Source organism: Saccopteryx bilineata, chromosome 3 (assembly GCF_036850765.1).
Source record: "Saccopteryx bilineata isolate mSacBil1 chromosome 3, mSacBil1_pri_phased_curated, whole genome shotgun sequence".
Taxonomy (NCBI): Eukaryota; Metazoa; Chordata; class Mammalia; order Chiroptera; family Emballonuridae; genus Saccopteryx; species Saccopteryx bilineata.
The window spans coordinates 271,573,436-271,589,652 of record NC_089492.1 but is presented as its reverse complement, the minus strand read 5'-3'; the positions used below and the strand labels follow the sequence as shown (position 1 = coordinate 271,589,652).

Sequence of the window (16,217 nt, the reverse complement as noted above, 5' to 3'; positions counted from 1 at the left end):
CCTCTCCCGATGGAGCATACAGTCTGGCAGAGAATACAGACCGTAAAGAAATAATTTCTTGTGTTGAAAGGAGAGCCAGTTTGTTATTGTCAGCTTGCCTTTTAAAGAATATTTCTCTTTATGGAAAACTGTATGCATAATAACAGTAAAGAGAATAATATAATAACTCACCTTATACCTATCACCCAGCTTCAATAATTATCATCCTACCCAGTTCTTCCCACTAGTTTCCAGAGTATTTTGAAGCAAATCTAAGACCTCATATTGTATTGTTCATAAACCTGACTGTATGAATAGCTTTCAAGAAAGAGAATCATAATATTTTTTCCTTCTCTTTGTATTTTTATATCATACTTAGCACTATAGCACAGTGGACAGAGAAAAGTCATGGAAAGTAACATTTCAGTTCTCATTTTAAAATAAAACATGAGGGTATATTTTATACCCAATTAAACAATCTTAATTATTGGCATTAAGATATTTTTAGCCCTGGCCGGTTGGCTTAGCAGTAGAGTGTCTGCCCGGCATGTGGAAGTCCCGGGCTCATTCCCTGCCAGGACACACAGGAGAAGCACCCATCTGCTTCTCCACCCCTCCCCCTCTCCTTTCTCTCTACCTCTCTCTTCCCCTCCTGCAGCCAAGGCTCCATTGGAGCAAAGTTGGCCCAGGCGCTGAGGATGGCTCCATGGCCTCTGCCTCAGGCGCTAGAATGGCTTCGATTGCAGTGGAGCAATCCTCAGAAGGGCCGAGCATCACCCCCTGGTGGGCATGCCTGGTGGACCTTGGTTGGGCCATGCCGGGAGTCTGTTGTCTGACTCCCCACTCCCCCCTCCCCCTTACCCCCCCTTCTCGATTCGGAAAAATACAAAAAAAAAAAAAGATACTTCTTAATGCTTTCATCACCTTCTTTAAAATCAAACCAAGAAAACAGAATTTTTTTTTTTTAATTTTTATTTTATTTATTCATTTTAGAGAGGAGAGAGAGAGAGAGAGAGAGAGAGAGAGAGAGAGAGAGACAGGGGGGAGGAGCTGGAAGCATCAACTCCCATATGTGCCTTGACCAGGCAAGCCCAGGGTTTTGAACCGGCGACCTCAGCATTTCCAGGTCGACGCTCTATCCACTGCGCCACCACAGGTCAGGCCAGAAAACAGAATTTTTAAAAAGGATAAGGAAAAGTGAAAAAAAAATTATTTTGAATGTTTAATGTCTATGGTCTAGAATTCAGTTGTGGCCAGTGTATTTACTTGAAGGAGAGCATATTTAAATCCATTGTATCAAAATAAGAGCTTGTATTAACATGTAATGCTCCATTATATAAAAGAAAGTCAGTATTTGCTGAATTAAAATGAACTATCCCCAGGGAAAAAAATACTTTTTTTATAGTGTTTGATGTAGTAATTTATGTATTTATTCAGCAAACATTTATGGAGTGCCACATTCATGCCAGGCACTATGCCAGAAGTGAAAACACAAAGATGAATAAGTCACCCTTCTAGAACTCACAGTCTTATAGTGGAGACCAGCACCATAAATTGTTTTAATTCAGGGTAGTCAACACCGTGACAAAGAGAGCACGGAGTACTACCTAAAAAGAAGACAGGGTTCCTAACTGTGGTGAAAATACAAGTAACCTGTAGGTTACCAGGCATTCATCGAGTTTGGACAAAATTATCCAAGACCTCGTGTCACATCATTTATAAATAAACGATTCTGTATGAATGGCTCTCAAGAGAGAATCATGAATTTTTTTCCCTTGTATTTGTATTTTCATATCATACTTAGTGCTTTTGCACAGAGAACAGGAAGAAAAATCAGGGATAATAACATTTCAGTTCTCATTTCAAAGTATAACAGAGTGGAAAAAGAGCTCTGGGCTTGGCCTCTGTTACTGCCCAACCTCTTAACAGCTATGTAGCCGTAAGCAAATAACTTCTTTTTTGAGGTTTAATTTCTTGTAAAATGGTGACAGTATTATGGGGATGAGTGAAAATCTTACAATGTTATAAAAGCACTTGGAACTCCATCAGGTCCTATCTATACAGATAGAGTATTATTAATATAGGCCACAAGTAAATTGTATGTGTTGTTTTGAGAAATATACATGTTGTTTTGAGAAATGCTTGATTTGAAATCTGTCTTAGTAACTAGAAGGAAACTTTGAGAATTTTGAAACTTTAAAAATAAACCTAGATTTTTAAATTCAATCTCACAGTCTTATTAGAGTGAGATAAAATATATACTATATGATGGTTATGGTTTTTTCCCCCCAGACTGACATCTACAGACACCATTCCTAAAAGCAAATTTCTTGCTCTGGGATCCAAATTTCGATACAGTGGCCGAACCCAGGCTCAGACCAGGCAAGCTAGTGCTCTGATTGACAGGCCTGCCCCACACTTTGAACGTACAGCAAGCAAACGGGCATCCCGGAGCCTTGATGGAGGTTTGTATTGAATTTTGGTGATTTACTATGACTCTCAATCTTTAGGGAGAAATAAAGGAAGTACAGTTATGTATAAGAGAGCCAAATTAAAGAATGTCATTGGTAAAATGAAACGGACCTCATTAATTGTCTGAGTCAGTGGAATCATCTGAAGAAAGGAGAACAGAACAGTAACTAGATCAGGGTTCCACTATTAGGTGGTCGTAGGCTGGGCACAAGTAGAATTAGAATTTAGACTCTATACTGCAGCATGAAAACGTAATGCAGTATACTGAACTGAAGCCCTCCTGAATGTTTTCAAGTGGTTATTTTTTCAAATAGAAAAGAGGAAAAAGTTCTGCCTCGCTAGAGCAATCATTTAAAAAGTTTAGAGCATTTGTCATGTAGCAATTATAAACAGAAAAACCAGTTCTATTATTGGAGTCTCCAAGTATTGTGTAAATCAAGTAGGGAGAGAATAAATAAGTGTCATGACTGTATACACTGGCAGAAGGTCTGTCTGGATTTTTCTAAGTTTAGTCTCAAGGATTTGGGTACATTACTGTCATGAAGTAATAAGCCACATTCAGGTTGTTATGCCACTTTTAAAAAAGAAAAGGTGGCTAATAAATGAGAGTTCAGAAGGCAGTAGATAGAGTGTCGTTATATCTGGTACTCAGAGCATCTGCCTCACCAGCTAAAGAACTAAAACTGGTTCAGATCCCAGTTTATACAATAGAGTGGTAAGTCACAGGGGTAACTAAGAATGATGACAAGGATTTTTCAACTTAAATTTTGGTTGCCCTTTTTGCTTTTCAAACCATTTCCATATAGTCCTATTTAATATCAAGAAGGATTTAGAAATTTTTGTTTTACTCATAAGGAAACTAGAGCACAAATAAAGTTACATAACCTGGTTGTGTGCTAGGGTCACACAACCAGGAAGTTCATCCGTTGGGTGAGTAGTGGTTGCTGTGATTTTTGCCGGCGGAATACATCCCTGTCGTCTTTGGAGCTTTAAAACAAATGTCTAAGCCTCACTCTTAGATCTCTCGTCTGTCTGTGGTAGACCTGAGCCTCAGCTGGAGTGGGGGGAGGGGGGTTTGTTTTTAAGATCCACAGATGATCCATGTGGAGTCCATCTAGTAACAGAACCACTGAGCCATGGCATACCGTTGTGCCTGTACTGTGTGGTCAGATGTTGTGCTAGTAAGTTACAGAGCTAGAACTGGAATTTAGTGTCCCTTTACTCAATGTGATGATTTTGAGTTTTACTCTTTCAAAATAAAATTTTTTTTTGTTTATTGATGTTAAAGAGAGAAAAGGAGAGAGAGAGAGAAAAACATCAATTTGTTGGTCCACTTTTTATGCATTCACTGATTGATTCATGTATGTTTGATCCCTGACCAGGGATCAAACCCACAACCTTGGTGTGTCAGGACAATGCTCTAAACAACTGAGCCACCCAGCCAGGGCGAGTTTTATTCTTTACTGCTCTAATATATAGCTAAGTTTCTGTTGTTAGAGAGGAGCAATATAATACCGAAAATAATGGGTTCATAAAATTATCACAGTCAGCACTCTTCAGAAATGGGAAATAATTGAAAATTTCAGGTTAAGTATTCTTTATATATATACCAAAACCTTGTAATAGTTAACAAATGAATTCATAAAACTGAAGATCCAGAACATCTTAGAAATATTCATTACATACAACACTGTGAATAAACTAAAAAACATTGAATTATGCACTCTAGGTTGGTTGGTGTATTATATGGTGTGTGAATTATATTTCAACAACCACAGTCACTACCATAATTTTCAGTTGTGGTCTAATTGAGAAGAGGAAAGAAATTTTCCTCTCCCCAAGGCTTCCAGGTTATATCTTTCCCTTGAATTGCGTACCTATATGTACATAATTTTTATCCCACATGCTTCTAAAATATTAACCAATAACAACAACAAAAATACAAAGACTTAGGTATAACATTAAAAGTTATTCATATTTAGGGTTTATAAAGTATTTTTATAGCCATTGAATATACCTTCTTCAGTTCTCCTATAGAGTTAATATCTTCCACATTTTACAAATGATGAAACTTTATGCCTCTGTTTCTATCTACCAGTTTCCACGCTCATACCTACTTTTCCACATGCAGTACAGATTGCCAGGGCTAGGAGTGCTGAATACATAAATCATTTGGCTCTACAATATTAGTACTGGATTAAAACCAAATGCAAGTGGCAAAATAACACATGGTGAAAGCATGGGCTATGTTTCTATGATGCCAGTCAGAGTTGGATTAATTCTTTGAGAGGAGGTGTGAATACACATGTATAATGATACTTTTAATACAACTGTGAGCAAAATATTTTGTCACATTCCCTGTGTTGTTAGATTTGGTCTGCCATCTGCCATTCTTGCATTGACTGGTGTAGAGCACCCATGAGTAGCGGGGACTTGCAACAGGGCACAGAGTTTACATTAAAAATAAAGCAGATTCGGCCCTGGCCGGCTGGCTCAGTGGTGGAGCGTCGGCCTGGCGTGCAAGAGTCCCGGGTTTGATTCCCGGCCAGGGCACACAGGAGAAGCGCCCATCTGCTTCTCCACCCCTCCCCCTCTCCTTCCTCTCTGTCTCTCTCTTCCCCTCCCGCAGCCAAGGCTCCATTGGAGCAAAGTTGGCCCGGGCACTGAAGATGGCTCTATGGCCTCTGCCTCAGGTGCTAGAATGGCTCTGGTTGCAACAGAGCGACACCCCAGATGGGCAGAGCATCGCCCCCTGGTGGGCATGCGGGGTGGATCCTGGTCGGGCACATGCGGGAGTCTGTCTGACTGCCTTCCCGTTTTCAACTTCAGAAAAATACAAAAAAAAATTTAAAAAAATAAAGCAGATTCTTGTGTTTCTGCTGTTTTTCCTGTGTATCTATCCTCTGAGCAGTGATTTCTTTCAGTAGAGGTCATTACAGGATAATGAACATTTCTTTCTTGGTGTTGTCTGTATGTAAATTTCTATTTTTTTTATCTGTTCTGATTCATGGAATTTACTTGTTTTACCTAATCCTTTCTGTTTATAAATCTAGATTTGTCAGGATAAATTAAATGTACTCAGATTAAGAAGGCAGGAAAGTATATAATAAAATTGTAAAGGTTTCCATGCAAAATAATTAAAATGTAAATGTTTCAGTACATGGAAAGATGATTTTTTTTTTTTAAAGAGACAGAGTCAGAGAGAGGGATAGATAGGGACATACAGACAGGAACGGAGATGAGAAGCATCAATCATCAGCCCTTCATTGCGACACCCTAGTTGTTCATTGATTGCTTTCTCATATGTGCCTTGACCATGGGCCTTCAGCAGATTGAGTAACCCCTTGCTCGAGCCAGTGACCTTGGGTCCAAGCTGGTGAGCTTTGCTCAAACCAGATGAGTCTGCACTCAAGCTGGGGACCTCGGGGTCTCAAACCTGGGTCCTTCACATCCCAGTCCGATGCTCTATCCACTGTGCCACCGCCTGGTCAAGCGCAAAGATGAATTATTATCAGAAATATTAAACCATGTGGAAACACACTGCAATCCTAGACACTGCCAGATAAGTGAGGTTTTACTACAAAGTGTGTAGATGTTTTCTTTTAGTCCCTGGAAGAATGAAAATAAAACCATGAGTGTGTGCCTGGCCTGTGGTGGCGCAGTGGATAGAGCATTGACCTCGAACGCTGAGGTCGCCGGCATGTATGAGAAGCAACTACTACATACTGATGCTTCCCACTCCTCCCTCGCTCTTCTCTCTTTCTCTCTAAAATCAAGAAATAAAATCTTTAAAAGAAAATAACACTTAAAAGAATCATAAGAGTGTGAGTGAGTGGTTTGATATAAGTGATCTGAAAATTAGATGCCAATAGTTCAAACAAAAACAACTAACTGTGAAAAGATCAAACTTCTGTCATAACCTTTATTGAATATTCTCTTTAGAAGTTTTGTTAGCCTCAGCAACCCTGGCCTGTACACACTGGATGCTAGTACCCCCTCCCACTTCTCTTCCCAGTTAGGACAACCAAAAATGTCTCCAGACATTGCCCTATGTTCTCTGGGGAGGTAAAAATTACCCCTGGTTGAGAACTGCTGCCCTAAATATATTTGAGAATAAGAGTTATAATACAAACTTGGTAAGACTTGAGGAGATGGTAGGACAGAACTCAAAAGGTTGGGGGATTTTTGTTTGTTTTTAAGGATTAGCAGCCAAAGGTTTTGAATTCATATTATTTGAATCAAATGACTTATTAAGACGGGAAGTGTCTGATTCAAAGATTTACCCTTAAATAAGCATCAAAAGTGTACGTGTCTTAGGAGATCTATTTATCAAACTATTTTGTAATCATTCCAAGGAAGCTTCACAGAAGAAATCAAACTTAATTCCTTTTTCCTAGAATATATTTTTAGGTTCCCGAAATTATCTGTAAGTGAATATATTTCAAAAAGGCTTCATGGAAGAAATAAGACTTAATTAACCCTCTTTTCCCCTTTCATAGACTGCATTATAGGTTCCTGAATCTAACATACCGATTACAAGGTTAAACAATCTTGCTAACTTTTTAATAAAGTGAGTTTTCAATTTCCTGTCTTATTTTGATGTCAGCGCCTCTATCCCTTGCCTCCCCACACCCCAATTATGGAACATGCTCGCCAGAGCATTTTAAAAGCTTTTCTATAGAGGGTACTTTTAGCTTTCTTCTTGCCATCAGTTACCTAGCAGAGCACGACTAATGATTTATTTTTGTAGCTTCTTTGTGATAGCCCACTGAACACTGTAGCACTCATCTGGTCACCTGGTGACATTGAAGTGGTACAGTGACTCTTCCCTTCACTTATTCTTCTCTTTTCCTTTTCTCATATAACAGCGGCTGTCGATTCAACAGACCGAAGTCCTCGGCCCACTTCTGCACCAGCCATCGCGCCGAGTCAGGACAAAGAAGGCGGTGTGCCAGGTGCACCTAAAGCGCAGAAGGAAACAGAGAAGGATGAAGAGAAAAAGGAAGAGGCACCACCTGAGCAGGCTGAGCCAGAGCCCACAGAAGTGTGGAAGGTATGTCCTAAGTCCCACTATCTGGTGAATTCACTTTCTGACTTACAGCTGTTAACTCCTATTGATCAGGAAGGTTCTCAAAGCATTGATTCTTAACAGATCCTAACCACATTATTTCTTCCTCACTCTTTCTGAAAGAAGCTATCTCCCATGAACCTGTAAAATGCTTTCGTAGAATTATGTCATGAAGACAATAAGCCATCCAGAAGTTTTCATGTAACCCATCCTCTACCTAATTTTTATTTTAAGAAAATGAAGTTCTATAAAACATGACAGCATTATGATTGTTTGCTTTTAAAAATAAGTTTTATTCTTCCAGAAGCAATCTCCACATCCTTTTTTATGAATAAGCTATGCTAGTATGATTAAAATATAATTTGATTTTCCTCAGTTGGATATGTGTGTAACATAGCCAGAGAATATCCAGGTAGTTCATAAAGCACATCCGTGTTTAAACCTTACATCGCTTTACAAAGAAGACCCACTATGTAGGAGAGGTTATATAATGACTTGCTTACAGTTCTGAGTTGATTGTATCCTCAGTCACTGAACCTTGCTGAAAAAATTAGCAGTCTAATTAGCAGATGTCCCAGGAGTAACAGTAACTAGACTAATCTGTTGTGTGTGGATCAGCTTTTAAACACATTTAGGGAGTGATGGATTGGAGGCACTAGTTCGGATTTACAGAAGTAAATGCAAATACCGCTGTTGATAACGGGAATTAGTAGACACCATCTTTATAAGAAAAATGATGTTTTTGCATGTCTGTTAAGAAATTTAAAACCGTACAAGACCTTAGCAAGTGCTCACCTTGGCAAATGGATTAATCTTGTTCTTTTGGAGTTAGTTCAATACCTAGTTTATCTGTAGAGCAGAGACACTCTGGCTCTGTTTCGACTGTATTCAAAAGAAACTGTTCAATATGACAAGCAGTTTCACTGTCCTTCGAGACCAACTTGAGTCCAGAGAGGAAAAAAAAAAAGAGTGAATTGTGGGCATTTGCATTTTTGTGCCTAGCCAAATGTGCACGACATTACCCCAGTTTAATGTTAGGGTATCTCACCTGGCACTTTTGACTGTTACACTAACTGGAAAGTGTTGGATTACTGGAGTTGGCAAGGGAATCTTTCGGAGTAGCTAAGATTCCTTTGGCTTTCTGCTAACTTACTTGTTCTTTTGCCTATAAGTAGGCACGTATATTCAAGAATAGGGTTCCTTTGCTCTTGGGATCTCAGCAGAGTGGAGAGATTCCCCATTTAAGTGCCTGTAATGGGGGTGGGGGGGCTTCTTGCCAGTTAGTTACTTTAGTATAATATTGTTTTGAAATACTTGTATTGAGATCAGACTGAAAGCTACCTCTGATATTGTTCTATTATCATAATAGTAACAGAATTAAGGGTGACTCTGAGTTGGTTTTATTTGTAACAATTAGAAAATAATTGTGGCGACACAATAAGTTAAAATTAATAAAAAAATTTTAAAAATCGTGGCATTTACCTGAAGCCATACTTATTATATAAAGCAATAATAGTGATAAAGTAGTCTTGTAACTGTGTAAATTTCATTATCTAGCACTAATTTGATGCCAGGTAGAAAGAGCTCTAGGCATCTTGAGTCATTAGACAAGACCTGTTTTGCAGGTGTTTACATCTTCATCTCATTTAATGTTCTCTCTAAGTGCAGACACAGAACTACTGTTGCTACTTGGCCTCCATTCTTAGATTGAAGCAGCGGCTCTCAATTTCTTGCTATTGGATTGCTAAGAACCCAAAGCAAAAAAAGTCATTTTTCATTTACACAAGCAGATTAAGCTTTACAAAATAATTAAACTATCATTTGCTTAGCATCCACAATCTATGAAGATACTATTTCCAATAAAAATAAAAACTCAAGAGAGGTTAGATAACTTGCCAATGGCCACATGGCCATATACTGGGATTCAGAGTAGAACTGACCCAAATTGTTAATTATCCCTAGTAGCTAGGAGTGCTATTGCTGGATGTGCTTCTGATTTGACATTGTCACCAGGTTTGGTATTATCTTATGTTCTTCACATTCAGTCCTAGAGAAAATAGCACAGTGACACTGTACTCCGAAGTAATGCTGCCAAATGTGATTAAAAGAGCATGCAAGACCACTGATTGATTGGGTTCTATAAAGAACTTAATGATACAAAGTGGTTGAGTTGACTCTCAGTAAAAACAGTTGTCTAATTTTGAGATATCCAGTGTGTTAGGCATTGCTCACTTTATTATAACCCCCTCTTAGTAGTCTGTCTAGGTTTGGTTTTTTGTTTTTTTTTTAATTTATACTCACTCCACTTGGGGTATATAAAATGACTATTACTAAAGGTATTTCAAAGTGAGGCAGGAGGCCTTAGTTATTCTCTTCCTAGTATTAAGGATGAATCTTACCCACTCACCAAACACATGGGCTCCAACTCCCTAGAGAGGAGATTACAGTGTGTGGAATATTGCAGCTGAGCCCTGTGTGTGCTTATTTATACATCGGCCTTGGTAATAAGTGCATGCATCAGTAACAATTTGGATTGAGTTTGTTTTTATGTTTTCTTGTCTAATAAACTCAAGGGTAAAACTGCCTCCTTAAATATGTTGATCAACTAACAGTGTTTTGTATTTACCTGCTTGGTATTATATGTGATTTATTATATGTGTGATTTAACTGTGAAGATGTTTGTTTGTTTTTTGTTTCTAACTATCATGTATGTCATTGATACCTTCATTTGTAAATTTGTTTTTAAATGTTATTTAAGGTACGTCTAAATCGTTAAAAAAGTAAAACAAAAACATATGGTTTATTTAAGCCTGATTATTATTTTTGATAAGTACTTTTTCATACATAAGTATGGTATTTTTTTTTTCATCAGTAGAATAATTACCTTAATTTTCTCTTTTGCTCATTTGGCTGTCCATTTGACCTGTTCAGCCTTGAAATGTAATGGTGAACTAACAGATTGCTCGTGAGGGTAATGTCCTTCCCTGTTACACCCCCTAAAGGCGGCATCATGATGATTACGTATCAGCTTACTTCACAACCAGCTTAAAGATGCGGCTTATTTGGAAACTATGCCATTCATAGAAACCTACTAACCAAAAATGTTTTTACCACTTTATTTCTTAAATGTAGGTGGAAAAAACCCACATCGAGGTCACAGTACCCACCTCAAATGGTGACCAAACCCAGGTTTGTGCCAGTAGGCCACTTGTTCCTTTTTCCCTCCTTCCTCAATTTTTTCCCCCACTCCCCTCTCCTTAAAAAATAAAATAAAATGAAGGGTCAAGAAACTTCAATGAGCCCATATTTTATCATTTTTCTTTTTTTTTTTAATAATGGCAAAACAGAAGCTTGCAGAAAAAACTGAAGATCTGATAAGAATGAGGAAGGTTAGCCATTTTTCACTTTCACAAAACTGCATTAGCATCACCCATGCTGACTTTTACAGTGCGTTAAAAAGACAGTGGTCCATTCTTTTCATTGATTTCTCTTAATCAGAAATTACTTTCAAATAACAGGTAATATATGTACATATATTCATCTATAGGCACACATCTGTATGCAAAAAAAATTATAATCCTGTATTGTATTATCTATTGAAAAATTTTATCAAAATAAACTTCCCAGCAGGAAAATATCCTTTGAAACACAGTGAAATAATTAGTAAAGGCCAAGCCTATCTATCCTTTCTTAAGCTTTATAAGAAATATTTCATAGTGGCACCCCATTCACAAGATTGTGGACAATGCTTCCTGTGGATTTATCAGGGAAACCATCCTAGCATCTCCCAGTATTGTTAATAACCTTGGGTTTGGCTGCTCTGTGTTTCTTTCTTCCCAACTATAGAGTGAGGTGAGTCAGTTTTTATTGAACAGAATATTGAATAATAATATATAACATGCCTATAGATCTTTCTTCTGAAAAGTATTAGAGATATACATATATAATATTTCAAAGTATGAAATATGTCAAAAAGCTAAATAATGTTTTAAAATATTTCTCTACTCCATGGAACATGGAGGTTCAAAGCTTCTTAAAATCATATATTTTAAGATAACCCCTCAAACAGCTCAATTTCAAAGATGAACGTTAAAACAGCAACTTGTTATGTAAGAAGCCAATGAAGCCAGGAGCACTGTCTATTTAAATAACATCATCACATTTTTCCATCATTCAAGAACAAGGTCATCCATTTTCCAGTAGTTCTCGTGTTCTTTGTGTGTCCTTGTGGTTCTGTGACCATTTCATGTTGGCATATGCTGCGCTGTAGACATTTAATTTTAAATGATTTTTGGTTTGCCAATTTGCAGTTTTTTCCCCGCAAGAACAACATTTTAATTTTTTATGCTTTTCTGTTTTTCCCCCCCTCTTTCATTTTCACAGAAAAAGAGAGAGAGACTAGATGGTGAAAACATTTATATCAGACATAGCAATTTAATGTTGGAGGTTTGTATGAACTTGAAGCTTATTTCAGTTGGTTGCCTGTAACCTTCTGCATTCTCTGCTGATGCCCCTTTCTCCTTTCTGTCCTGCATTTGGTTTTGCATGCCATTGCATGAGAGACTTTTCAGTTTAAAATGCTTTTGCATGTTGGTAAACATGAAGATATGTAACCATCTCACCTGACTCTTTTTGGTTTCCATCTCTCATACTTATCTTAAAAAAAATATATGATTGGAACTACCTTTGCCTCTTGTGGTTTCATTGTTCTACCCACTTTTAGAAAATTCTACATGGTTGTTAAAATTCATCATTGAATTTTCCAAGAGTATAAGCTGCTCTGTGTCCCAAGCATCAAATTATTTTTTATGTTCAGAACTGAGTGTGGAAAAGGAAGAGAAGTGATCACAATCCAAAATGGTCTTAAAATATTGGGGATACCAGAAAATGACAGCTGGACAGTCAAGGAAAAGAAATAAGAGGAAAGGAAGGGAGCCTAGCATTAATGAGTAGTTAGTTAGTGTGACATAAGATAGCTTAATCATAAAAACAGGTCTGTGGGTATGAGATTATTATTTTAAAGATGATTAGAGAAATTAAGTAATTTCCCTATGGTCACTGAGTTGGTAAATTGGTAAAGCTGAGGTTTGAGGTAGGCTTATCTAACTCTATTAAACTACACTTTTTTTCCCATTCAGAAACAGCAACGTACTGTCTGTTCTAGCAATTGGAAGGTCATTTTCCCATTATCTTCAACACTGGTGTGATTTTTACCAGAGTTATGTTGTATACTTTATTTAGTTTGGGGCTCCACATTGGATGGGGAAATATAAAACTAATGAGAAGATTCAGGGAACTCTGTGCAGAAAAATTAAGGAAACTGGAATTATTCTGTATGGGAAAAACTGAGGCCATGTTAGTTTATACCTTGAAAATCTCGTATATAAACATTGGTGGCCAGATTATTTTACAGTTCTACTTTAGACAGAGCCAAAAGAAATGAGCGCAAACTCGGTATCAGGGACTTAATTTAGATATTAAGAAATTATAATTTTACAGGAAAATGACAAAGATGGTTCCTGCCTTCAGGAAGTTTACATTGTGGGGAAGTGGGAAGGAGAGAAACAATAAACAAGTAAACAAAGTAAACAAATAGCAATAATATGATTATAAGTTGTTATAAAAGTGATGAAGGAAATACACTATATGCTGCTAATAAAAGAGATCTACTCGGAATAAGATGAACGGAAAGTTCTCTCTGAAGAAACAGCAGTTGAGCTGAGACCTGAAAGATGAACATATGTTAACTGTGATCAATATTATTAATCTGGAAGTTTGAAGAAACTTTTTTAGATAGAGCTCTGATTTAATATCGTATTCTTTATCAAAACATATATTTGAGTGCCTGCTATGTATAAGGTACTTTGATGAAAGTAACACAAATTATGGCCAGCCTTCTTTCATCACATACTGTGTGGTGGGCACAATACCAAGTGCTCTACCTACATTTACCTCATGTAACATGAGCTTTTCCAAGGCTGGACCCTAGGATATTTCAAATGTGGCAACTAGATCTCTTTGCTGTCCCGTAACTGCAGCTAGACTTAAGTGATTCCTCTTCTGAGATTTGGAAAAATAACAGATGGCAAGTTATCTCCTTGAACTCAGCAATAACATCTCCCAATTCCAAACATGCCTATTTCTTGGCTAGTCCATCTTAAGCGCTTCCCCTTACCTGGAACTTGCAGTACCAATCATATATTTGTCATTGTTCCATGAGGTGTGTTATGGCTTCTGAGACTCATATAAGTCCCTGTGTGTGATGTGTTTTCCCCAGCATTTCACTGACAGCCGTGAGAGGGGATTTCTAATAAGTGTGTGTTTGAAAATTAAAACTACTAACTACCTTTTAAAGATATTTTATGCTTAATGAAGTGTTTGGTTTGATTGGTGCTAGAAGTATATAATATGATAGACGTCAAAAAGTGTCTAACCTGAAAAACAGCCAAAGTAATTCGGCTAACCATCATTCTCTAGTTATTGTAAAAGTTTGGGGGTTTTCTTTTTTCTTTTCTCTCCTAAGGAAGTTCTCTCAAGTGATCTGTCACTCTAGCAGATTTTTTTAAGCACCCCTCCTCCCCCTACTCCTCCCCCACCCCCACTAATGCTTTGTTCTGGCACAAATAAGGTCGAGTTCATTTTTAGATGTACCACCTCCTCCTCCATCTCCCAGAGGGAACCTGTAGCAAATGTCTTTGACAAATTCTATTTGGAACAGGTCCCTTTGCGCACTTACTTTTACTCGGTGCCCCCACAGGTTTCCAGCAGAGCCAGCTAAGAAGGATGGAGAAAGCTCCCTGAGAAGCTACTAGTGTTATTGAAACATTTATTTTCTCAGGTTCCAAACCAGAGAAAAGCTAGGCAAGAAAAGTAACACATCTCTCATGTTTAAAAGGCTAACCTAGAGAGTTATGGTTTTATCATAGCATCTCTTGCTCATTTTTGTTTTGCTCCATTCACACTTTTACCCCTTCCAAAAATGTCAAGTTGTTCTTGGCCCAAGCAGATTTAATTTCCAGTCAGGAGCTGGGTCACAGGGCCTTACATGCCAGGTGGGTGCCAGTTGCTCAGCCTACTACGAAGTCTTTGAGCTTGCTCATGCCTTTCCTTTAGCTAGGAAGCGTGCTCTTCTTGCTTTTAGCTAGAACAAAAGTGCAAACTGTTGTTTCCCCATGGTGACGCCTATGTTCAATGAGCTGGACTCACACTTCATCCCAGAAAGCCAGAGTTACTCTTATGGGGGAGCTACAGGATTGCCCTTTTGGGGTTCGTTTTCTCTTTGAATGATTGCAGAGCAAATAGACTTGGTTCATTCTTGCAAAAATTAATAGACTATTAAGCAAATTTTCTGAATGAATATCTCCAGAATCAAAATTGTGCAGTGTGCCTCACTGGCTCTTTTTTCCTATGCTATTTTCACTATATTTCCTTTGACATTGCTTTTGAAAAAATAATCTAATTGAGTTGAAGCCTAAATTGCTCCAGAAAAAACTTTTTAAACAAATTTTTATTTAAGTAAGTTCCAATTTCTTTCAAAATGAGGCTGTTTCCCACAGAGTCAGTAAGAAAAATATAAAAAGACTAATCCCAAAATTTATACAGCGTATTAGGAGATAGATTTAGTATTATGCTTTTCTTGGATACAGAGCTGCCTTGGTATACAATAAACACAGAATTTTTAGCAGTCATCAAGTGACGGGCTCCCACATATTTTGATCTTGAGCATAGATCTTTGGAATTTTTTCAAAGAAGTGTTTTGGACAAAGAACATTTGCGTTTTTGTCTTCAAGTTGTATTTCTCGGATTTCTTGTATTTCTGGCCAAGTCTCCCTTTTGAAAGTTGTTATATACTTACTTCCTATCACATAAACCTAAATGTTTCTTATTATTTCTAACTTTATTAACCTTAGTTTTGATCATTTCTCCCCAGAATATGCCCTTAAGAGCTTACCCCTAGTTGTACAGTATACAGATCTGCTGGAACAATTGAGGTATTTTAAATCGTCAAGGCGATGTATAAGGTATTTGATAAATACTTGTTATTATTCCCAACTCATGGAAGGCTAGTAGAAGCAGCTCCCTGTTTTGCATTGTGATAAGGGATGAAGTGAAGTTAGAGGTCGGAAAGCATAAGCCTTTTTAGTTCGTGTGAATAGTATTGCAAAAAAAAACCCCAAAACCCATTATATTACCTAACCCCTGAGTCATTATTCAGAAATAGTAACAACCTGTTCTGGCTTGAGCCAAGAATTTCAGATTTTTTTATTTTTTTTTGTAATCCTGGAGCCAATCACTTTCTCCCAGAGGACTAAGTCTTTTCTTTTTTAAAATTATAGTTACATAAAGTATTATATTAGCCTTCAAGTGTACAACATAGTGATTCAACATTTATGTACCAATAATAAATTCTTATATTGAGAAAGGGCTTTCCTGTTTACCAAAAACCAACAAGCACCTCCTAATAATAGTGCAGCAAAACTATCTCTAGGTAGAAATAGGGGACTACTCTACAATTGCAACTGGCAACAGTAATAGAAGCTGAATCTTTCACCATGTCCTTCATTTAACAGTTTTCCTTGTCTGTTGCTATCTCCATCCTGCCTGAGCTGAGCGGAAATCAGTTCATTTCAAGCGGAGGATAATGGAGGTGTGGAATGACCTTCTTGGGATGAGGAGTTGGAGGCCTAGTACTGTGTCA

The 16,217-nt window shown here is 37.6% G+C and overlaps 1 protein-coding gene across 15 annotated transcripts in view; it reads left to right on the top strand.

Annotated features, from left to right (window-relative positions):
- The window catches only part of EPB41 (erythrocyte membrane protein band 4.1), a 173,899-nt gene that overhangs the window by 119,717 nt on the left and 37,965 nt on the right, over positions 1 to 16,217 (top strand). For 9 of the 15 annotated variants that reach the window (XM_066269875.1, XM_066269884.1, XM_066269868.1 and 6 more), the window contains exons 11-15: positions 2,272 to 2,444; positions 7,320 to 7,504; positions 10,652 to 10,708; positions 10,867 to 10,908; positions 11,903 to 11,965. In XM_066269875.1, the coding sequence (XP_066125972.1) occupies positions 2,272 to 2,444; positions 7,320 to 7,504; positions 10,652 to 10,708; positions 10,867 to 10,908; positions 11,903 to 11,965 (520 nt within the window). The remainder of the gene's footprint in view (positions 1 to 2,271; positions 2,445 to 7,319; positions 7,505 to 10,651; positions 10,709 to 10,866; positions 10,909 to 11,902; positions 11,966 to 16,217) is intronic. The other 6 variants (XM_066269870.1, XM_066269876.1, XM_066269877.1 and 3 more) reach the window with 2 other exon arrangements.